Source organism: Arachis hypogaea, chromosome 16 (genome assembly GCF_003086295.3).
Source record: "Arachis hypogaea cultivar Tifrunner chromosome 16, arahy.Tifrunner.gnm2.J5K5, whole genome shotgun sequence".
NCBI classification, from domain to species: domain Eukaryota; kingdom Viridiplantae; phylum Streptophyta; class Magnoliopsida; order Fabales; family Fabaceae; genus Arachis; species Arachis hypogaea.
The window spans coordinates 146835706-146860549 of NC_092051.1; the positions used below are offsets into that span (position 1 = coordinate 146835706).

The 24844-nt window shown below is 33.7% G+C and overlaps 1 protein-coding gene across 1 annotated transcript; it reads left to right on the forward strand.

Annotated features, from left to right (window-relative positions):
* The first annotated feature begins 5976 nt into the window (after positions 1 to 5976).
* On the forward strand, positions 5977 to 24789 carry LOC112697645 (myosin-15). The gene is made up of 38 exons (XM_025750901.3): positions 5977 to 6582; positions 6979 to 7125; positions 7888 to 8033; positions 8116 to 8272; positions 8387 to 8445; positions 9365 to 9521; positions 9687 to 9836; positions 9932 to 10068; positions 10663 to 10809; positions 10903 to 11004; positions 11219 to 11276; positions 11384 to 11485; positions 12601 to 12638; positions 12730 to 12856; positions 12954 to 13127; positions 13308 to 13439; positions 13998 to 14107; positions 14860 to 14920; positions 16285 to 16462; positions 16824 to 17029; positions 17389 to 17508; positions 17593 to 17691; positions 18183 to 18404; positions 18618 to 18757; positions 18980 to 19091; positions 19243 to 19290; positions 19370 to 19456; positions 19949 to 20119; positions 20235 to 20387; positions 21277 to 21453; positions 22270 to 22407; positions 22773 to 22843; positions 22956 to 23055; positions 23130 to 23186; positions 23281 to 23337; positions 23530 to 23610; positions 23690 to 23772; positions 24273 to 24789. Exons 1-38 carry the CDS (start codon positions 6436 to 6438, stop codon positions 24409 to 24411), a joined length of 4590 nt encoding a protein of 1529 aa, XP_025606686.1. The 5' UTR covers positions 5977 to 6435; the 3' UTR covers positions 24412 to 24789.
* Positions 24790 to 24844: the final 55 nt, after the last annotated feature.

A 24844-nucleotide genomic window follows, 5' to 3' on the forward strand; every position in this document is an offset into this window, starting at 1 on the left:
AACCGTCTCTCGGCCGTTGAATATTGTATAAAGAGTACTATCAATATGATTGTATAAAGAGTTCATAGGTTAAATTATATTGTATTGTTTCTAGGAACTTAAAAGAGAAAGTATAAAGAATCAGCATTTTTATTAAAATTTGGTTAGTATTTAATCAGTAAATAAAAAATGAATAATTTTATACTATTAGATATAATTTCACACTATTAAAAATTTTATTAATGACTAATTAATGGCTACAAATATAAAAATTGTTTACCCCTAACACCCATCTTCATTATTTATTGGATTTGGATCTTCTAAAGTTTGAATTTTACTTTAAAGAATAAAGTGTGATCTCTCACTATTGATTTTATAGGTGAGACCAAAAATAAATATGAAAGAGAAATTATTCAAGAACAAAAGATTATTTTTTACTCTTTAAAGTGAAATTCAAATTTTAGAAGATCCAAATTTTTATTTATTAAATACTTATTATAAATATAAAGTATTTAGGTAGACTTTCACCCAAAAAGGATGTAAATTTTTTTTTTAGATAGATTACTCATTTATTCATTTATAAAAGTTAGGGTTTCTTATCATCTTGTGTGTTTAGTTGAAATATCAATTTACTATTAATATGAATATAATTACAGGGTAATATTATGATGCATTCGCATTTTTTAATGAGTCGTGAAAATTGTTTCTTTTAAGATAACAAAGTCTAAAAACAAAGTAAAGAATAATACAAAATATAAATGAGTGGTTATAATTAAATATGAAATAAAAATTGAACTATGAAATAAAAGTTAACAGGCACATATAAATATAAGTGTCCAAAAAGGCCAATCATTTTCTGATTTAAGAGCTTCTTGTGGTGGCTTTATCTACAATTGTGCAAGATTTTCTTATGGGGAAATGTTTAACGTTAGATTAGGTGTTCATCCTAAAAACATACAAATGTATGGACTTTGTAAGATTAGTTTGTTATTTTGTTTCTTATTTGGCATCTCTTAGGCCATTCATTATTTCCCACTGGATTCTAGTTCTACTATTAATTTTCTATTCTATGTCATGCGTTATGGCACATGTCTAGAGTTGTTCTTTCTAGTTCTGGGAAAATAAGTAAGGAAAAAAATAAAAAGAAAAATTAAATACACGCTTATTTCACCATTCTCTCATACACCACATGGGAAAGAATAAAAAAATGGAGTCTTTCACTCTTTTGCTGATTTTAATGCGTAATAAAAAAGTTGTAATAATAACGTTTGTACTAGAACATGGAACTTGAATGGTTGTTGCCAGAGCATGGATTTTGTTTAAAGGCGAATTTTGTGCAAAAATAGTAAATAAGGCATGATAAATAATGATTTTAATTGTTATGAGTCTTAATAATAGCTAACTTTTATAGTAATAATTCTTTTAAAATCTTGTAGTTTATTACATTAATATTTTTATTGAGAATTGCTAAAATAAAAAGATTAAAAATATTTAGTAACAAAAAATTAGTTAAAAATAACTAAAATTTGTCTTATTTAATATTTACTAATTATTATAATAATTAATTAATACTAAATAAAACAAATTCTGAAAAAAGATTATCTAAAAAAGATTTTGATAAACAAAAGATCAAGTAAAATATCAAAAGAGACAATTAATTTACCAAAAATGGAGTATGGAAAAGTAAAATTGGCAATGTGATGGGCAAATGGGGATGAGAGGGGATGAGAGGTTTTTTTTTTGGAATTCGGATCTTAATTTTTTTTTTTTTTTGTATTTAAAGAGGTAAAATGTGATTTTTCATTATATATTTTATATGTGAAATAAACAAATATTAAAAAATTAAATGTCACGTTTTATTCTCAGAGTTAAAAAGAAAAATTAAAAGGAACTATTCTCGTCTTCTTGAAGCTTTTTCAACTAACATGGCCGAAACTCTGAGAAAGGGTTTATGGTTTGGATTTGGCCCAATATTCAAGTTATGTAAGGTCATTTTGGAGATTTTGACTCAACTATCTTATAGCAATGTTGAAGAGCTTCAAGCGAGTCCTTCTTGGATGCTTGTTAGAGAAGGTTGCATGTGGCGACTTCCTTTTATTTGGTTTTTGGGTGACCTTCAAGGCTTCAAGTCTTCAACTCATTAAAATGAAAAATAATTAAAAAGTATAGCACTGATAAAAGTCTTTAGAATTCCATTGAAGTATACCAGAAGGTAGTAGAACAATAAAATTAATTAAAATAATTAAATTGTAATAAAATAATATATAAAATCATAAATAAAAATATAAAAAATTATTTAAATGTTCTTTTATATATATATATATATATATATATACAAAAGTTGTTTATCTAATCCTAAATTATTTTATTTTAATTTATATGTTAAAAATTTTAATTCTAATTTGGTATTGAATAAAAGTTCAGTTGGGATTGAGTTGAAGCATATAAAGTCTATAGTGGGGCATGGCGACGAAATAAATGTGTGGTGTGACGGAAAGTACGTCATACGTTTTAAGAGGGGTGACAGTAAAGAGATGGGTGTGGCTGGTCATGGAATTTGCGAAGAGGTTGATACCACGGTGAACAGCGTTGACGAGACGGATCTGGGAGCAGTACGGAAGTTAGCTGCTGGTGACGGAGGTGATAATGTCTGCACTGAGCTTGATGGCGTGGAGGACAGGAAATAGTGTGAAGCCCCTAATGCACCCGATGAGCACAATCAAGCCGGAAAGAGATTGCCTGAGATGCGAAAAATTGTTCGAGCAACACACTGGAGGGGAACATTCCACCAAGTGCAGTAAATGAGATCCACGCTAGTTTTGAACAGGAGTGGTGCATTACATGATTCAGATTTAAAGGATGAGAATATAGCGGTGGAGAAAACTGGGTTGGAGGATGAAGGGGTTGTAAGGAACTTGGAAGATTTGGGAGTCTCAAAACAAGATGTGGTGAAATTAATCAAGACGAGCACGGAAGAAGTTGGGATAAAGATATGGTTGAAAATAAGGCTGCTTGGGATCTGGTACTTGAATCATGAGCTGTTTTATACGACGAGGATGTGGACATTATGGCTATTCTCCCAATTCAGAATGAAGTATTGGCACAAAAAAAAGGCAAGCAAAACAGAAAGATAAAGTAAGAAGGAGCCGTCCCAAAAACCGGAATAAAATGTGTAATAAAATTTTTAAATGATTTTAGTTTGTGGAATGTGAGGGATTTAGGAGGTGTTGAAAAGTGGAGAATAGTAAAAAATTTTAAGCATAAAAATAATGTGAATATGCTAGGATTGATAGAGATAAAGAATGAGGTGATTACTAAGTTTGATATAGTACAATTTTGGGGTAATGATGCGATGGGTTGAGAATTTGTGGTATCAGAAGGTGTTTCTGGAAGTTTTTTAATGATGTGGGATGATATGATGTTTAGGTTGAGTATTTGTTACAAAGGGAATATATGGTTGTGTATAAAATGAGAATTAACAAACAATAATTTTCATTGTGCGATTTGCTTGGTGTATGGTGCGCATACAAGAGAGGAGAAGCTTGCTGTGGGGGGAGAATTGAGTTTTTATCGGAAATATGCCAAGTTCCTCTTTACTACATGGGTGACTTCATTGAGGTTGTGTAGTTGGAATAAAGGAAAGGCGCTAATGTGTTAGCAGTAACAGCGGAAGATTTCAAAACATGGATGCATAACATGGAACTAATGGATATATAATTGAATGACCGTAAGTTTACGTGGTTCAGGGGTCAATCGTGTAGTCCATTTGATAGAATGTTGGTGAGTTTGGTTTTATTGTTATCATTTGGAGCATTTGGTTAGAAAGAAATGACAGAATCTTCAGAAGTCAATAAGCAGGTGTTGCGGAAGTAGTCAACAGGTCGATTAGGAGTTACAAATAGTGGAATGATTTTGATCTTTTGGGTTGTCGATGGCATTGCCAAAGATGATTAGAATTTAGGTTTTTTATCTGTCTAGTACTTTTTCTTTGATGCTCCACCTTATTGTGTTGAATGTTTTGTTTGGAAAAAAAATGTTAAATTTTTTTTATATGTATGTTATTATGTAAAATTTGTGTTTAAATTGTGTTTGATTTGATATACTTAGTTGAATTGTATAGGATTTTATTATAGTTGTGTTAATTTATTTAAAAAAATTTAAATTTAAAACTTAATAATATCCATGGATATAAACAGAGATATGTAATGAAAATGGAGTAGGGACGGAGAGCATTTTATTAAATGGGAATGGAGAGCGAAAAAGAGATTTTCGTTTTCAAAGATACCATTGCCATCTCTACATGTGAATTAAGATTCTTCTAATTGTTGGTGTTGGTGACAAGGAGTGTGAAGATTAAAGATACAAGAATTTTGACCACTGTTTTTTCTTTCAAAAGCACCACCATCTTTTTCTTCTCTGTTTTTAAATTGTGCTAAACCAATTGATGTTAAATAGTTGTTAGGTTAAATTATAAGTTTGTCTCTACACTTTCAGTGAAATTACAAATTAGTCCCTACACTTTAAAAGTTTATAATTAGGTCCTTAAAAAGAATTAAAATTTACAATTTAGTTCTCGCAGTTCAAAAAGTATTTGATTTAATAAAATATTCTCAGCATATTCTCTATTTTAAACATGTGAGCTGCATATGTTTAACAATAAGGACCAATTTACAATTTTAATGAAAGTATAAGAACCAATTGTGTAATTTAATAATTTGAAAATGACCAAAAACTCCCTAATCTATTTGAACCCACCCATCCCCTTCCCAGCTCTCACACTCTCACTTTCTTACTTTTCAAAACGACACCCTAACTCCAGCACTCTCTGTCTTTCACCTCGGTTCACCGTCGTCGCGCCGGATCCACCGTATTTGTGCTCACGAGTTGGGTCTCGCCTCCTTCCTCCATCTAGCCTCTCTCATCCGGCGACTTTTTCTTCTCTTCCAATCCCAATACTAAACACCGATAAATGGAAGAGAACAATTCCAATCCTAAACATGCTCAAAGCGGATAATTCAACGTATAAGAAGAAAATAGCAACAAATCAACATAAAATAGCAACTCAATTTATCAGTAGATCCGGCGTGGCGATGGAGGCGAGAGGCACGGCGATGGGGAGGCGAGGTGAGAGACAGAAAGCGCTGGGGTTGGAGTGCCATTTTGAAAAATGAGAAAATGAGAATGAGAGAGCTGAGGAGGTACGGGGTGAGTTTAGATAGCATAGAGAGTTTTTGGTCATTTTCAAATATTTAAATTACACGATTGGTCCCCATACTTTTACTAAAATTATAAATTGGTCTCTATTGTCAATCATGTGCAGCTTACATGTTTAAAATAGAAAATATGTTGAGAATATTCTGTTAAATTAAATATTTTTTGAACAGCGGAGACAAATTATAAATTTTATTTTTTTAAGACTTTAATTACAAACTTTTAAAGTGTAAATACTAATTTGTAATTTTACTAAAAGTATAGATACTATAATTAAAAATTACAATATCACATTTCATTTTATCATTAAGAATTGAATTAGTTACTATAAAAATAGAAACTAAATTAAGTGTTTATTATTGGTATAATGTCATGATAACTTCTATACCAAAGAAGAAGTAGACCCTTATTAATAATATGTAGACGTACATAGACATTTTTTTTACATTGTTTTATCGTTAGTAAATCTTCTAAATATTAGGTAATTTAGTGTTTAACAAATTTTTGAAACATTTGTAACACAAATAATTTGTCAAAACATATTGTAGGAGAATTTTTTTTATTCGTAAAAATATAAAACTAAAAGTACAATCTTAAAAGCATATTGTGAATTTCGAACTTTCTATTAAACTATGTTTTGGCTAATATATACGTGTTCCACGTACTGCTATCTAATATATATTAAAATAAAAACTCGACTCACATAACCAAAATAATAATAAAAAAACTACTTACCTAAGCGGAAATCGAAAAAGAATAAAATAAAATAAAGTTTAGTAATGGCTTAATGACAAATTTATACCCTCCGTGAATCCGTTAAAGCAATATACGTCAAAGCTTGATAGCTTTGAAAGCGGAAGAAGATAAGCTGAAAAGAAGGAAAACGGAAACCCACTGACTAAGTAGTATTAACGGTGGTGTGGCAGAGGTGGGTTTTTAATGTGGTGACGTGTCGTGTGGTGTCGACCACCAAAGCCTGTGATATAAATAACGACGCCATTCCGAGTTTTTGATTTTTTCAGTCAAAATCAAAATAATACGGACGCTGCACACCTCTTTCTTAGGGCGGGAACCTGAAATTCTTTTTTTTCACTAACAACTCAACAAGTACACTGCACCAAAACCCAAAAACCGAAGAAACCTCCTCCTCCTCTTCTTCTTCTTCTTCATGCTCGTATTCTCTCTCGCTTTCCTAGGGTTTCGCTTTTGGTTTCAATTTCAATTTGCAGTGCTGACTAAGCAACAATGAGTCTTCGTAAGGGCGCTAAGGTTTGGGTCCAGGACAGGGTTGATGCTTGGATACCTGCCGAAGTTGTTGACTCCGGAGGCGGCGGCGGTGGCGGCGGAGTCAACAATAGTCGTATTCAGCTCGTGACCGACTCCGGCAAGAAGGTGAGAGTCACTCATTCATTATTCACGTGTTTGTTCGGTTCTGTTGCTAGTTTATTCGAGGTTTAGGTTTGCTTTAATTTTGTTAACGTTTAGGTTTCAGAACATCTTAAATGTTAATTTTCAGTAGATTATGGACAAAGAAAAGAGAAATGATTATTTTCGTAACTTATTCTAGTGAGTCACTGATTTTTTTGTTGCTAGTTGAACGGAGGTTCAGGGGTGTGTGTGTGTGGATTATTTGCTATTGTTTTATTTTAGGTTTAGAAAAGCTAATGAAGTAATGATCTTGATTTTCAGTGGATTTTGGAGAAAGAATTGATTATTTTTTTTGAAAAAAAAAAGCTATTATGTTGGATATTGGTGTGTTTATTGCTTGTGGTGGTGGTGGTGGTGCAGGTTTTTTCTACTCCTGATAAGCTGTTTCCGCGGGATGCGGATGAAGAAGAGCATGGTGGAGTTGAAGACATGACTAAGCTGGCTTACTTGAATGAGCCAGGAGTGTTGTACAATCTTCGGAGGAGATATGCGCTCAATGATATCTATGTGAGTGAGAGGGTTAAATTGAATGGAACTGATTATTTTCTGGATGTTCAAAATAATGAGTTTGGTTGAGAGCTTAGGCATTTGAAATTAGATAGAGAGTGTTTGGTAATATGAGTTTGACATTGGGATAGCTACATTAGTTAAATATGTTTCTTATCCTATGAACCGAGGATATATCACGGCCTCATGGAACACCTACATGATAAGAGAACATGAGGATATGGCTTAAAATTGCATGACAGGACATGTATGTGGTAGAGCATAAAAAATTTAAAATTAATAACAAAGTTAACAAACAGGTATAATTCTTCAATTAAAGAGAGTAATAATGATTTAAAAGTTACAATATAACCGTAAGCATAATAAATTTCGTAAATCTAGTTTGGTGGATGTGGATTCTTGAAGAATATATGACATGTTCTATGGCGTTGTACATATGGCTCGTTGTAGATAGACCACTTTTGAAGTCTTAGTTCTTAAATATCTCTCTATGGATTATCAATGTAACTCATGTTTGGAATGCAACTTATGACTTGGCATTGAGTTGCCTATCTGGATCAGTCACTTTCAAATGCCTAAGATAGTTTATCTTATGTAGTTTTGAAGTCTGCATTTTCCATTTTGGTGACTCCACTAAATGGATTTGACTTAATTTTAATGCAGAGCTGTTGTTGCTAATATTAATTATTGATTATGAACATTTTCCCCCTAAGTGGCAGTGATTTAATGGTTTTCCCCCCTGATTCGTTTTTTCTTTTACAGACTTATACAGGAAGCATTTTAATAGCTGTTAATCCCTTCACAAAGCTTCCTCATTTGTATGAAATCCATATGATGGAGCAGTATAAGGGAGCTCCATTCGGTGAGCTTAGCCCACATGTTTTCGCTGTTGCAGATTCTTCTTATAGGTTAGTATGCATCTAATGTGTTTATTTTTGGTTTCTTAATTTATTTTTTTAATTTATTTATTTTTGGTTGGTCATGATTTAGAGCAATGATGAGTGAAGGTAAAAGTCAATCCATCTTGGTAAGCGGTGAAAGTGGTGCTGGCAAAACTGAGACAACAAAATTAATCATGCAGTATCTTACCTTTGTTGGTGGACGTGCTGCTGGTGACGATAGAACAGTTGAACAACAAGTTCTGGAAGTAAGCTATTCTTGAGTTCAATCAATCATGAATTCAGTGGTTGGCCCGCTTTGAAGTTCCAATTATCATTTATCTGCCACTATGGGAAACTAATTTCACATTTTCATTGCTCAGTCAAATCCACTTTTAGAGGCATTTGGTAATGCAAGGACAGTCAGAAATGACAATTCAAGGTGAAGTTGGCTCTGCATTGTTTGCTTATTTATTTTACGTGACTACTTGCCCTTTACTATAGATTCCATCTCTAGATTTTTCTAGGTTATTTGTCTATAGTCATAGTTTAAGATAAGATGCAATAGCTGTTTTGCATAACTGTTCCCATCTTGTTATAGGAGGAAAAGGCTTAATTGTGGATGTTGTAATGTCGTGTTTGTTACTTTGTTCTTCCCCCTTCACTGGTCCAGACAACATTTGAATCTATTCAATGTATCCAGGACAGTGGAATTATATGGAAACAAACTGTATTATGTATTATATGGAAGTGTCAGTCCTTTTTGGGATATTAATTTGGAGTTCTATTTAATGTGCTGTGGATGCTTAAAATTTCAAACGGTGCAGAATGTAGCATAGAAAAAGGAAAGTTTTCTGGGATTTATAGCCTCTCATGCATATAAGAGATTTCTGATTTAGAAGCAATGAAGTTAACGGATGATAGTTGTTGAAGTTTGTGAGATCAGACAGAGACTTAAGTGGGTGAAAAGGCATCACTTAAATTCTTAGATTTAAAATTTGGAAGAGACTATATGGCCAATAACTTGCCAGAAACACAAGGCCCGAATTATGTGGCAAAATTTGATAGGAACATCTTAAATTCTTTGACCACTCATGATTTCTATCCAGTCACTCAAAATTTGTTGTGTGTGCCAATTCTATTTGGAAAAAACTACATCATGGTTTGTGTAGCAGTGCTCAAGAAAAAGTTTTCATATGAGTAGATTTGATGCTCAATCATGCAGTCTGTATGTTTTTGATGATTCCACTTTGGTGTATGTTGTGCAAACTGTGACTACTGTGTTGCCTTTTCAAAAGCTCTTCATTTGAAACTATTACTGCCCAAAGCCTAATCTTGTTACTATCTTTTTTTCGCTGCAGTCGTTTTGGGAAGTTTGTTGAAATTCAGTTTGATTCAAGTGGTAGAATATCTGGTGCTGCAATTAGAACATACTTATTGGAAAGATCACGAGTAGTGCAGATAACGAATCCAGAAAGAAATTATCACTGTTTTTATCAGTTGTGTGCATCTGAAATGGTATTCAATTTATTTTGCACCCATGATTTGATTTCTGTTTTGGGTCAGCATCGCAGTATAATGCGATATTTTGCATTGCATATGTGCAGGTTATGGTTTTCATAATTTCATGATCACTCAAAGTATTAATTTTTAATACTTTATAATTGGGGTGCCTCATTTTAGGATGCAGAAAAGTATAAGTTAGGACATCCAAGCCACTTCCACTATTTAAACCAAAGTAAAATCTATGAACTTGATGGTGTAAGCAATGCTGAAGAATATGTGAAGACGACGAGGTCAATGGATATTGTTGGCATAAGTCATGAGGACCAGGTATGATAATGTTTACATTAGTGTAACTCACTTTATTAGATAATTTTACATATAGGCTCCCCTTTAATTATAATTACCCCTCTGCCTATTCTCAGGAAGCCATATTTCGTGTCTTAGCTGCAATTTTACATTTGGGGAATATTGAATTTTCTCCTGGAAAAGAGCATGACTCGTCAGTAGTAAAAGATGAGAAATCAAGATTTCATATGCAGATGGCCGCTGAACTCTTCATGTACGCAATTACATTATCTTTGAAATGTTATGTTCTTAATATGAATTATAAGTTGGCTGAAATTTCAATTTTCTCGTTATGCATTTATTTAAAATATACTTCACACAAATATATGGCAAAGACTAACTGACCAAACCATGCAATAAAGCATGTAATGCTCTGTACTGGTTTTCTTATTTTATTTTTTTTTTATTTTTTTATGAATGACAAAGTAGAAATGGATATTTATATACAATTAAAATTTGGCCGGGGTAAGAGGAAATAATATAACTTCTACATACAACAATTTCTAAGAAGTCAGGTTGTAAACCAACTTCCGTTTTGAAAACAAGTATGAACATGTGAATATAAGTTGTTCACAGGTCAGGGCTAAAGCATTATATATCAGAGTAAGAGCCTTAGCAGGTTATATTCGGTTGGGTATATCACTTTATCTGTGAACAGATGTTGCCTATTATTCTTTTTTGTATTGCAGAATTAGAAATGATAAAAATACTAAATGAGTTGGACTATTAGTCATTTATACTTTAAGATTTGCTCATCAATGGAAGTTTCTTTCCTTTGCCAATATTAAAGACTTAATTTTCACTCTAGATGTGATGTAGAGCTACTACTAGCAACATTGTGTACTCGGTCAATACAAACTCGAGAGGGAAATATAATTAAAGCTCTTGATTGTAATGCTGCTGTTGCTGGACGGGATGCTTTGGCAAAAACGGTTTATGCTCGTTTATTTGATTGGTATGCTTATGATCAATTCAGAATCAACATGTTTATCTTCTTATTATGCACTGTTTAAGGTGTCACTATTTGTTGATCTTGTTGTTCTGCCAGGCTTGTTGATAAGATCAATAGGTCTGTTGGTCAGGATACAAATTCTCAGATTCAAATTGGAGTTCTCGATATCTATGGCTTTGAGTGCTTCAAGGATAATAGGTAAGTTGTTGATTAATGTCTCTTGGATTTTAATCTTTTCCTTCTTTAGTCTTTCAGTCAGTGTGCATAGTTTGCTTTAATATCCTATGTGGATTTTTTTTATCTTGTTATTCCCTTTGTTGGTTTTTTATTTGTTCGCTTCTGTTGTCTATTTAAATTGGTCCTTTTTCCACTATGATTGTTTTGCTCAATCCATTGTGCTCTCTTCCGACAGTTTTGAGCAATTCTGCATCAATTTTGCAAATGAAAAGCTTCAGCAACATTTTAATGAGGTATACATGTGTTATTGTACGTTACATTCACTAAGTTCATGCATATGGTCTTGATGTTTTTTCTTCATTTTTTTTTCTTGTAACATCTATCTTGTGACTTGTTTCAGCATGTATTCAAGATGGAGCAGGAAGAGTATGGTAGAGAAGAAATAAACTGGAGTTACATTGAATTCGTGGACAACCAAGATGTGTTGGATCTAATTGAAAAGGTTTTTGGTTAATCGTTATTGCTTTTCAGGTGGAAATTTTCCAAATTTTATGATAGGATAGGACCAAGTTTATAAGATTTGTCAATACTATTTATATTGTATTTTGATGGTAGTAACTAGTTCTAAACACAAGCAAAATTTTAACAAGTAAAAGCAAATTGTAATAAAAAAAATATTTTGATAAGTTTTAAAATGAAATTATTAATATTATAATTGTTTCTTATTTATTGTAAATTATAATTATTTTAAGGATAAAAGACAAATAGGTTTTTGACCAGAATTAATGACTTATAAGTCTCTGACCAATGGAAATGCAAGTCCGATGAGATGCATAGGTCCCTCCATTAGTCAATAGGGCATGTGTCTCACATTTTCAATGGTCAAGGACTTATGACTAATTAATTTTAGTCAGGGATTTGAGTGTCCCCTCCAAAAATGGCCAAGGACCTGTTTATCTGTTATTCTTATTTTAAAATTTCAGGATTCTTAAAGGCTTTCAATTATAAAATATGTTGAAGATACATATTCTTTAGTATCTAATTTTATGGTTTTAATATATTTTTTTTATGTAATAAAGTATAAAAAACTAACCAACACATGATACTCTCCTGTACATTTAGATATTGTTTTGGTTGTATATCATTACATGGTAACAAAGAGATATAGTAAAATAGTAACTTCTATTTATTAGCACTTGTGGGAAAGATGGTTGTATTTCACATTTCTTATAGAAGTCACTATAGGATAGAAGATCAGAGAGAGTATAAGCCAGTATTTTGAGGTAAATGGAGATCAAGAAAAACTGTAGAAAAAAACAATTTTTTTTTGATAAATAATATTATATTAATAACACAATTTATCAAGAGAGAAAAGAAGGAAGTCCTCGCACAGTAAAATGAATTAGGCTTGAATCCTACTTCTATCCATAATTTTAACGTTTTAGGTGATACAATGTTCAGATTAAACAATTGATAGTATAATATAGTTTATTAAATATTACAAACAAACTCGATATATTTTAATGTTTTATAGCTCAATGTCTAATCTGGATTTCACCTTGTGCATATGTCTGTAATTTTGGTTTACTGAGGTCTTATCATTGCATTCTTTTGCAGAAACCCATTGGTATCATTGCTCTCTTGGATGAAGCCTGGTACAGTTTTGGTTCTTTAGTTTGAATTTTGGTGTATATTGGTATATTTCAGTTCCAAATTTAACGGCTGTTGAATTTCTTCTCCTTGCAGCATGTTCCCAAAATCTACGTATGAAACATTCTCAACCAAGTTGTTTAACCATTTCCAGTCTCATCCGAGATTGGAAAAGGAGAAGTTTTCACAAACTGATTTCAGTATTTCTCATTATGCTGGAAAGGTGAGTCTGTATTTTTGTACATCCTCTAGTTTTGGACGAAAATTCTTGTAATGTAACATTACTAATTTCGGAGAGATCATCTGCTTCATTTATGTAGGTTACATATCACACAGATTCCTTCTTAGACAAAAATCGTGATTATGTTGTAGTAGAACACTGTAATCTATTATCTTCTTCGAAATGCCCCTTTGTGTCTGGTCTTTTTCCTTTGCTACCAGAGGAATCTTCAAGATCATCTTACAAGTTTTCATCTGTGGCATCCAGATTTAAGGTGTGCAGATTTGATTCCTTTTCTCATTTTACTTACTAATTTGGAGATCCATTTTTGGGACAAAATTATATGGAGAATAAGGTTTTTTCAACATCAATTTTCATATGGCTGATTTTACTAACCTTTCCTTTTTTGTTTTGGGGGTGTCTTCTGTGCATGTTTGGTGGATTGTGAGCTCAGCAACAACTCCAAGCTCTTATGGAGACCCTTAAATCAACAGAGCCTCATTACATACGATGCGTGAAGCCAAATTCTTTGAACCGACCACAAAAGTTTGAGAATTCCAGTGTCATACACCAATTGCGATGTGGGGTGAGTAGTTTAGATATTTTGTATCCCCTTTTATTGGAGCAATATTCTGACATGATGATTATCAGCATGTCGATTCCTAATCTCCGTTATGTTTGAGTAACACCTTTTTTTGTGGGGGGGGGGGATTGGTGAAAATCTTTTGTCATTTGATTATGTGAGAAGAAATCTATGGAAGCTCTCGGAATAGATGACATGGGGGATAGTTTAGTGGTTAGAGGCAGGGAAACCAAAGATAGCAATAGACAAACTCATTAAGATGCATTTGGTTGTAAATGACCTTGGCATAACCATAGTTTAGCGCAATCACATTTAATCTTTCCTCTCCCCGGTTTCTTTGTCAGAAAAAGCTTTGTTTTTGTGTCTTTGGTTTGTCACTGATTTTTCTTCCAAAGAATTGAAAAGATAAAGCTCTAACCCAAGTCGATGATGAAGTTTTGATTCACATTTTCATGCAAATATGGTGGGTATTGTTTGCATGTTGTCTTCTAGGTTTACAAGCTGTAGCTTCTCATTCATTGAACAGTGTTTTGACATATATGATACATCTCTTTCATTAAGGGTGTCCTTGAGGCTGTTCGTATAAGCCTAGCTGGTTACCCCACCCGAAGGACTTATTCAGAGTTTGTGGATCGCTTTGGCTTAATAGGCCCTGAATTAATGGACGGGAGGTGAGTTTGCTAAATGTGATTTTTGTGGTTACCCATTAAGGGATACCTCTTCAATTCATATTATATACTTTTGTCCAATTCATGGTTTTGGTTACGTCCAAATTCAAATTGCTAACAAGTGAATCTATGGTGAATAGTTTGACTGAAGCCAACACTTCTTACCCTATTCAAAGTTCATTTGCATTTATGCTGCTTAATGACAAACTTATCAAATCATGTAGCTTTAACTGTGCTATATTGGTAGTTAGTAATTTTTGTTGAAGGATTTAATCCTACAACCTTTGATTCCCGTATACTAGGTTTTATGGATAAGAAGTGGAAACCTTAAAACCATTTTAATGATAGTTGTTAGTGATTCTCAGGTTTAGTCCTAGTTTGCTGGTTTTGCATGGCTAGCTATTGATTTGGATAAAACCAAGTTCTAAATGCTGGGCTAGAAAATGTGCTTTATTTTATGCCTGGTAATCTGGTCACATAGCTAATTTGTTCTGGTTTGGTGATGTGATCTTTTTGATGGTATTAATTAGCAGCACCATAAATGAACGAATTATAAAAGCAAGTTGGTTCTACCTCTGCAGTGTGCGCTTAACTGTATATTTTCTTATCATCATTTGTTAAGGAAAAGCTGTGGCTATTGAACAATTTATTCTTTTCTGGCTATCAATATGTGCTTCTCATTTAATTTTCGTTTTTTTAAAAAATTTAAATATTTTCACTTCTCATCAATTTTTATGTGCTGCTTTTGTTAATAGTTATGATGATAAAGTTGCAACTGAGAGAATTCTGAAGAAGCTCAAGCTTGATAACTTTCAGGTATGCTTCTATTACATCCCAATTTTTGGGAATATCACTGACCAACAAGGGATACACACTTCTAAGCTGGGAAACTTCATAATCCCATGTCATACTCAATATTATAATAAATTATGCATTATGTAAGTTAATCATCATCCATAGCTTTTGATGGCAGATGGCGGCTCATGGCAGAAGGATAAACCGCCATGAGGTTATAAAGGATGGTGTTGCGGCAAATGGCGGATACATTAAAAAAATGCTAAAATAATGTACAAAAATATAAGTGAAACTACTAAAAGATAAATAAAAAATTATATCTAAACTACTAACTACTGATAATTTATCAATAATAATATGAAACTGTTTATCCATATTATAACAATCAATATTAAAGATTAAAACTAATTGAGGGGTGAGAATAGAAAAAAGGGGGATTAGAGTGGAAAAACAAAAACTTGAGGGTTCAAATTATAAAGGAAAAAGGAAGCAGTTAGAAAAGCAGATTCACCAGCAAAGTTCAATGTCGTCGTCTTCCTCTGCAGGTCATGGCGCCATCGTTAATGTTCCGTGCATCTGTTGTGTTATGGCGCTTTGTTGTTGTGGTCTAGAACGGTGGCAATGCTATTGGCGGCGGTGCTGTCAGCATTGCAAGTCTTCATCTTACTCAAGCAGCAGACAGGGAGAGTGAACCAGAGTAGAGAGGGCGTGAAGAGGCAGAATACGAGAGCCAGAGAAGATTTGTTTTTGTAAATTTTAGGTTTAGGGGTATTAAAATGACCAAAAGATCCTTAAAGTTTTTAAAAACAATATTGCAAAAGTACCGCCATTGCCGCCATACCAGTATTGGACCACCATGGCGCCACCGCCATGTGGCCGTCGTTTGCCTAGCACCATTTCTGCAATGCCGCACGTTTAAGATGGCGGTTAGCCCAAAACTGCCACGCCATAATGCCATGGTACCGCCATGGCCTCAATGTAAAAACAGTCGTCATCATATAACTACCCGAGATAAAATCTCCCTAATAATCCTTGAGTATCACTATAATGCAAGTATACTTTGTACAAATACTAACATGTATTTCTATGTAATTGATATGTTAATGAATTAAATTCTTTGATTGCTATGCTGGATACCGTGTAAGGATGACATAAGTGGAGATAATAATGATTATGATTATGTTTGGCAATTATGCCTTCCTTAAATAATCTAGCAGACCCTGTTCTTTTGTTTTTCTTTGTTTGTCATCATCAACTTCTTCTCTCTCCTTGTAACATAGGTTCCAGCCATTCATTTAACATGTATTTGCTGTTGTTCAATAACAAAATTGAGATTTACTAATCTAGTTAATTTATATTGGTTATATTTGTTTCTTCTTCTTCAGTTGGGTAGGACCAAAGTATTTCTCAGAGCTGGTCAAATTGGTATTTTAGACTCCAGACGAGCTGAGGTTCTGGACAATGCTGCAAAATGTATTCAGCGGCGACTGAGGACATTTATTTTACACAGGGATTTCATCTCACTCAGAGCTGCTGCAATTTCTATTCAGTCATGCTGCAGGGGTTAGTTTTTTCTTTATTGCTACTGCATGAACCACTTCTTGCTGCTCCCGGAAGAAGTTGTCTTTCTATGGTTAACTGTTGTTACAACTGATAGATAGTGAAATTTTGTGGGAAGTACTTAGTTTGGGATTTAATGTTAAATGGATATAGGATGGGTTAAACTATTCTAATTTCTATATTATTGAGTTCAGTTACATTTCTATCCTTAACTGGTATCTTGGTGCTAGACAACACATGATGGATTTGTGCTCTCTTGGTTGGCAGTCTTCTAAGATCTGCCATGTTCCATATAGGAACCCCTACTTTTGTATTTACGTCAATGTGGTGGTCTTCTGTTTTATCTGTTTTTTTGTAAATGTAGGGTGCATTGCACGAAAGATTTACGTTGCTAAAAGGGAGACCGCTGCAGCTATCTCTATTCAGAAATACATCCGTATGTGTCTAAAGAGGTGTGCTTACTTAGAACTATATTCATCTACTGTCATCATTCAGTCACATGTCCGTGGTTTTGCAACTCGCAAAAGATTCTTGCATGGAAAGGAGCATAGAGCTGCTACTGTTATTCAGGTAATTTTACCAAGGGGATTTTATTTGTGGTAGGACATTTGCAATGGCCTTTTTCTTGGTCTTGATATAGTCCAGTTAAATTTGCATTTATCATCCTAGTTATCAGATGTTACTTGTTCCAGTTTTTGTGTTAGGAATTTTTAATTTATTGATTTTATCAAACAGCAGTATTATAGCTGATGTTAAAAGTTCCAATCTTCTAGTACACATGTTTTTATGACATGAGGCATGACAATGCATTAATTACTTAAATTGTTGCTACATTTACTTTCTGTTGCTGTTGTTTGTGTGCAGTTGTTACTCAGGCATGATGGAATCTGTTGTATTATTTTATTGAACATTTAACTTGAATATCACAGGCATATTGGAGGATGGCCAAGGTTAGGTCAACTTTCCGACAACGTCAAGCTTCAATTGTGGCAATACAATGCCTTTGGCGGCGTAAACAAGCTAAAAGAGAGCTTCGGAGACTTAAGCAAGTAAGTGATTTCCTTTATTAGACTGGGGAGATCCAAGTTAGCAGTTGTTGTTAACTAAACTGTTTTGTGATTCATCTTTCTCAGGAGGCTAATGAGGCTGGTGCTCTCCGTTTAGCTAAGAGTAAACTTGAGAAGCAATTGGACGAGCTTACATGGCGTTTGCATCTTGAAAAGAAAATAAGGGTACCTTTTCCCTGTCATAAAGACTTTTTATAGGTTTTATGCTGGAAATGTTTAATCCTTCTATGCGGAAAGAGTTCTTGTACATTGAATGTGTTTGAAACATGCTCTCCCCCCTCCACCCCCCCCAAACAAAAAAAATCTAGATTATCTTTACTTTTACATCTCATTGATTCCAAAGGCTGATATATTTAGTTTTGGGGGGCTTCTATGATTTTAACTGGCAAATGTGACTGGAGATCATTTAGTTTACTATTTCTGGTTACCTCCCCCACTCTGTTTACATACATGATTACTCTTTTATGTGATCATTTGGACTTAAGCTCCTATCATTTAATTATCTCATATCTGGCATATCTACCTGTTGACAACATTTCAAATTGCTTTATCCCCATTTTTTCCTTCCTCTTCTCTCGTTTTTTTTTTAATTAATATTTGAATTCAAGCTTTGATGTATGCAACTTATTATGGTTTATTTCTGCATTCATATGCAGGGTTCCAATGAAGAGTCTAAGCAAATGGAGATTTCCAAACTTCAAAAGATGTTAGAAGCCTTGAATCTTGAATTAGATGCAGCTAAATTGGCAACAATTAACGAGTGCAATAAGAATGCTGTTCTGCAAAATCAGTTGGAATTGTCAATGAAGGAAAAATCTGCTTTAGAAAAAGAGTTGGTTGTAATGGAGGAAGTACGGAAGGAAAATGCTATCCTAAAGGTAGATGTGGTTACACGTGTGCTGCTATACGTGTGATAAGAGAACACATACTTGTTCATTTCCAATTGCATGTATATGGGATATTTTGAGACTAGCCAATGCTGCATTGAGATTAAGTTTTATGTGCGCAATCGCTGTTTTAACTTACTTCTTTCTTGTTTTCTCTCCTGAATTTGGTTACATTATTTTTCTTTCCTCGTCTTATATTTCTAGGATTCTTTGAGTGCCTTCGAAAAGAAGTGCACAAATTTGGAACTTGAACTCATGGATGCTCAAAAAGGCCGTATAGAAATGGTTGAGAAACTGAGAGAATTTGAACAGAAGTGTTCTCAACTTGAGCAAAGTGTTAAGAGGTGCCCTTTCTTTCTCCTCCCTGTAACCCCTTTTTCCCACTTTCTACCAAAATACAAATTTATTTACTGAATGTATATTTCCCATTACATTGGCCTTTCCTTTTTGCATGTTTTAAAGTTTTAGCTTTTTTATAAATTTTCCTGACTTGTAATATTGTATATGGTTCCTCACTCTAGAAGGTAATTTTTTGTAACTACTCATTTTTTAAAACTCAACTACAGCCTTGAGGGGAAGGTATTGAATTTAGAGGAAGAAAATCACGTGCTTCGGCAGAAAGCCTTAAGTGCTGCTCCTAAGAGTAACCGTTCAGGTCTTGCAAAGTCATTGTCAGAGGTAATTCGCTTCATGCATATTCATTAATAGATGATTCCTGCTCTGGTTTTCTCTGTTTATTATTAGTTTATTTTATCTGTTGTGTTCTCATGAGTTTGCATTGTGAATTGTATAAACATTATTGCTTAATTTGTCGTTTTTTCTGCAACAGAAATATTCAAGCGTAATTGCTTCCCGCACTGAGAGAAAGCCCCTATTTGTAAGCTACTCTTGTTTTCATCAGTTTAAAATAATTTCTAAATTGAACTATAGATTTTATGTGGTCTGGTTTTTTGCAGGAGACACCCACACCCACAAAACTTGCTCCTTTTACATCAGGCTTGACAGACCCTCGTCGTCCTAAGTTAACAGCAGAGAGGCACCAGGTAGACTTATTATTGTTCTGGTTGTGTACTATATCCTTTGCCTTTAGTTTGAGGTCATGTTTTGTCTAGACGACATACAATTTTAATGATTTTTTTCCCACAAAGATGATAAAAACATGGAGGTATGATGAGTCTAAGAGTAGAGGAAATTCTTGTGAGGTTAACAAACTATTCTATTGACTTTTTTACTTTTAAACAACTTCACATTTTTGTAGCTTAATAGTTTGCACAACCAAGTGTATGAAGTTCAATTCTAACAACCTCGTTTTATAAAAGTAAAATAGCTTAAGCACAAGGACCAAGGTAAGTTAGGTAGGTATTTGTATGATCCCATTTTGCTCAAAGCGAGTATCAAGTGAGTGCATAAAAAAGGAACCACACACATTCCTCTAAATTTATTCATCAAAAGCTAGAATTGCTACTATGATTCTATCTTCTATTTAACATGTAATTGCCTGTTGTCTATTGGCTAACAGATTTCACGTTGTGCAGGATAACTATGAATTTCTTTCTAGGTGTATCAAAGAAAATTTGGGATTTAAAAACGGTAAACCTCTGGCAGCTCGTATCATATACAAATGTCTTCTTCAATGGCGTGCCTTTGAATCTGAGCGCACAGCTATTTTTGATTACATAATTGAAGGCATAAACGATGTTCTAAAGGTAAATATGATATTTTCTCTCATCGGTAAAAACTTCCTCATATAGCAGTTTTCTTTCAGTGTAGCTTAAGATTGGTAGTCCTGTATCTGAAATGTAGCTTCTTTGTGTAATTCAGGTTAAGGATGATGCCTCTCTATTGCCATATTGGCTTTCAAATACATCTGCCCTGCTGTGCCTTTTACAGAGGAACATACGTTCAAATGGCTTTTTAACTCCCACTGCTCATCGTCATACGGGATCTTCTGGTTTCAGCAGCCGATTAGGCCATGTAAGTTGTCTTCTACCGCTCCCACTCATAAATGTAGAATAAGATATTTTTGGGGTGGAACTAAGGGCCCATTATGATGGATGACAGGAAAAGATTCTATAGCTTAAATTGTGGACATTAAAGTTGATTAATTCCTTTGGTGTTGATAGTTTCATTCAATTTTCATTGAAGTCCCTTTATTTAAAAAAATCCGTATCATGTTTTTGTATTGCTAAAAAATTTGCACTTACTTTTCTATAGTTTGTATATTTCCAATTAAGTCCCTATATTGTTCGAACATTTTCCAACCAAATCCTTGTAGTTTAAGAACTTTGTGATCCAGTCTCTATATTGTACAAAAAGTTTTAGAGATGAGAAAAAAAGAACTTATAATTCACTATAGAGGCTTAATAAAAAAATTTGGAACTGGAGGGACTTGGTTTAGAGATGCTTGTGATATACATGGATTTAGTTAGAAATGTTTAAACTAAAGGGATTTGATTGCATCTTTTTATACAATGCCGTAACTCAATTTCAAACTCTAGGAATATAACTGAAAATTAAGTGAAAATATACGGATAAGTTAACCTTTTAAGTTTAAAACTTGATTATATATGGTCATTTAACATTCAACTCCTGTTATTTGGTTACATTATTTATTATTTATTGTACATAATTATGCTTTATACTAATGGGTAATGACATATTAATCTCACACACCAGGCAGGTGTGAAAGAACAAATGAATTGCACATTAGAGGTGTAGGTAATATAGGGGCAGAAACACACTAAAACTTCATCAGCATTGATTATTTACAGAGTTTTTAGTTTAAACTGTTTGTCCAGGATTCCGCAACTTTATTTTGTGTCTTCCTCTTTATGTAGTTATGAACTTATGATAGCATTTCCAGGGACCAAAATCTCCAATGAAGCTTATTGGATATGAGGATGGTTTTTCACATGTGGAGGCAAGATATCCAGCTATACTTTTTAAGCAACAGCTCACTGCTTGTGTAGAGAAAATTTTTGGTCTTATACGAGATAATTTAAAAAAGGAACTCTCCCCTCTTCTGGGGCAATGTATTCAGGTGGCCCTTTATCTTTCCTTTAACTTTTTCTTGATTTTTGACTTGTTATTTGCAAATAAGCAAGGCTACAGTATCAATTGTTTGAGTAGTTGATTCTTTCTTTTTGCTTTCAATAATCTTATGGTTGTAATGCGTGACTAGCTTTCTATCTTCAAGTGAAGCAGATTATTGAATTGGGTTTCCATTACACATTCATTTTTTAGGTTGGAGGGAAAGAGAGTCTATTGTTTTCTGAACCAATTTTATTACTTAAAATATTTCCACATGTATTTAAGTAGTATCTCTGTAACAACGGCATTATTATTGAATTTCTTCCATTTTACTTACAATAGTTTATGCAGTGGAACTTATTTCGTAATGAGATGAATTTTAATTTCATAAGTGATGATTCTCAGCTAGCAATTACCATTTGCTCTATCTTGGGATATGTGGAAATACTTGTGTTTGTTGAAACTTATCTTAATTGTTTGTGAATTGTGATCCATGAAGCTTGATTTTGGTGTTTGGTTCTTGTGGGGAAGTTCAGAAAATACAGTTCTTGGTGGATGAAAGAAACTAGAATTCTTTTCGAAATTAATTTTAGTATAGTAATGATATAATTTTTGTAACTAGCAGCTATAGATAAGCTTTTCACCTGCCCTCATAATCCTATTAGTTATTATTATTATCATCTAATATTGCTACTATTATTATTGACAATTTTCAGACCCTCTCCTCATCAATGATTGCTAGGGTTATATTTCAAGTCAACATTAAGATTCTAGTGATTTTTCCTAAAAGAATTGTAATTTACTTTTGATGTCTATGGGACATTAGGCTCCCAAAGCAGGACGATCCCATGGTGGAAAGTCAACCAGATCTCCTGGTGCACCTCCTCAACAATCATCTGGTGGTCAATGGGACAATATTGTCAAATTTTTGGACACACTCATGAGCCAACTTCGTGGAAACCATGTATGTTCTGCATTCTTTCATTGGTCCTTTTACTTCTCTGTTTAGTCTAATCATATGTTTGTCCATTTTCATGATTTCATCATAATTGTGTGTATCACATTGATATGCATGTTAAGCCGCATTATTACATATACAAACTTCAGTAATCTTTAGTTTTTATCTTTTTGTTAGGAGGATATCTTTTCCTCCTTTTTTCCTTTCTTGGTGATATTCTTATATATATAATATATAAAAGCATGGTTACCTAGGTCTTAGCTATACCTTCTGTATTTACGTGAAGGTGTCTTGAGCTGTTATTGTTAACAAAGTCTCAACCATTTACTGATCCCTTTCTCCCTCCTTTTAACAAAATATTACATGTTCAGGTGCCTTCCTTCTTCATCCGCAAGCTAGTTACCCAGGTCTTTTCTTTCATCAATATAACCCTTTTTAACAGGTAAAAAACTATAATTACTTAAATGATTTTTTATAGCCTCAATTCGCTAATTTGCTTTGTTAATTTGTTGATTTTTTTAGCCCACATTATTTATTTATTTATTTATTTGTAGTCTTCTCTTGCGGCGTGAATGTTGCACATTCTCAAATGGTGAGTATGTGAAGTCTGGTCTAGCAGAATTGGAGAAGTGGATAGGCAATGCAACAGAGGAGGTAAAAATGTGATTGCTAATGCTAGTTTGAGATTTTTGTTTCATGACCTGACTCGGTTCTTTTGTGAATTGTAGTATGCAGGAACATCTTGGCATGAGCTTAATTATATAAGACAAGCTGTTGGGTTCTTGGTATAAGCACTTGCTTTTTTGTTTTTGGGCTTCTGATGGTGTCAAATAGAACAGCTATCCCTCATTTTTGCTTTCCAATGTTCGAATTATTCAGGTAATACATCAGAAGAGGAAGAAATCTTTGGAAGAGATTTGCCAAGATCTTTGCCCGGTATGATTATGGTTACAGCATTATTGTTATCATTGAATTCACTATATTTTCCTTCTCATTCTATTGAGCTTCATCATTCATGTAGATGCCAGTGCCATAGTAACTTTCTTGCATCCATTGCAACATCTATTCTTTTACAAAGTTTATATAAACACAAATTTAGCAAGAAGGCTAAGTGTAATTCTTTGACAGGCACTGACGGTGAGGCAGATCTATCGAATCAGTACTATGTACTGGGACGACAAGTATGGAACCCAGAGCGTATCCAATGAGGTAAGACGTGTTTAAAACTGATTTAAATGCAATTGTGATATTGTTCCCTTGGTTGTTCTGAGCTATTTATGGTGAACAGGTAGTCAGTGAAATGAGGGAAATTGTTAGTAAGGACAATCAAAACTTGACCTCAAATTCTTTTCTGTTGGATGACGATCTGAGGTACAATTCTCTCATCCATTTAGTTGTGCTGTGCTTGCTGTGTTTTTAACATTTGTTTCTTTGATGTTAAGACATAAATCTGAAGTGAAAAAAGAGTTAAATGAAGTGACTTGACGATGCCTATGGTTGAGTAGCATAGCTTTTAGCTCTTCAGTTGGTTCTTGTTGAATTTCTGTACGATGCAGGATAACAACAATCAAAGAAATTGTCTCAAAATAAATATAATCTTCTACTATGAGATGTTGATGTCAATCTCCACACTTTTGCTCCTCTAAAGTGCATGTCACATATTGGAGAGTGAAGTATTTCAACCGTTGATATGGGTAGCTATAAATGTTTTTTTTTAAATTATTTATTTAAACTAAATCTAAAGTGCAGCATGCAGTGTAGAGGAGCCAAATCCTAGAATTTGTCTATTTTATGTTCTGGACTTTGGAACTTTGTGAGTTGAGTATGCCATTTGTTTGTTTATTTGTAATCACCTTCGGTTCCTGTTGCAGTATTCCTTTCTCGGCCGAAGACATAGATATGGCAATCCCTGCTATAGATCCGGATGATATTGAGCTTCCACCATTCTTGTCTGAACATCCCTGTGCCGAATTTCTTACTTCGCTTCAGAAGTCTACTACAGTTTCATGATCGTTGCTGAAGCTCAATTTAACCTCAGTACCTCATCTCTTTGAATTAAATGTCAAGCATATCCACAGTGGAGACACAAGTTTCTCTTCACATGTGCATCCATGGTTGTCATCATATATATTTGTGCAAGTGCATGACATTGTAATCAGAAGTCAAAGAGTCATTTACTTTGTTTATTCTGAGTAGTTCTAGTTACTTGTAAGTAATTATTCAGGGATAGATGACGCTTAATGGATGGTATCCTGCTGCTATTAATACTGCAGCTCTTCTTCTGGTGTATATTTGTCATTGGTTTTTATGTTGTATTCTCTGTAGTATAATTGCTTCAGAAAGCCATGGCAAAAAAAAGGGTAATGTAATTTCATTCATTGATGTAAATACTAGTCCAGTTCCTTTCTCCGTTAAGTCTTTCAAATTAAAGTTATGAATTTGC

Coding starts and splice junctions, on each gene's coding strand:
- LOC112697645 (XM_025750901.3), top strand. CDS start 6,436: ATGAGTCTTCGTAAGGGCGCTAAGGTTTGGGTCCAGGACAGGGTTGAT. Junction 7,126..7,887: donor ATGCGCTCAATGATATCTAT/GTGAGTGAGAGG, acceptor TTTCTTTTACAG/ACTTATACAGGAAGCATTTT. Junction 23,338..23,529: donor TTTGCCAAGATCTTTGCCCG/GTATGATTATGG, acceptor ATTCTTTGACAG/GCACTGACGGTGAGGCAGAT.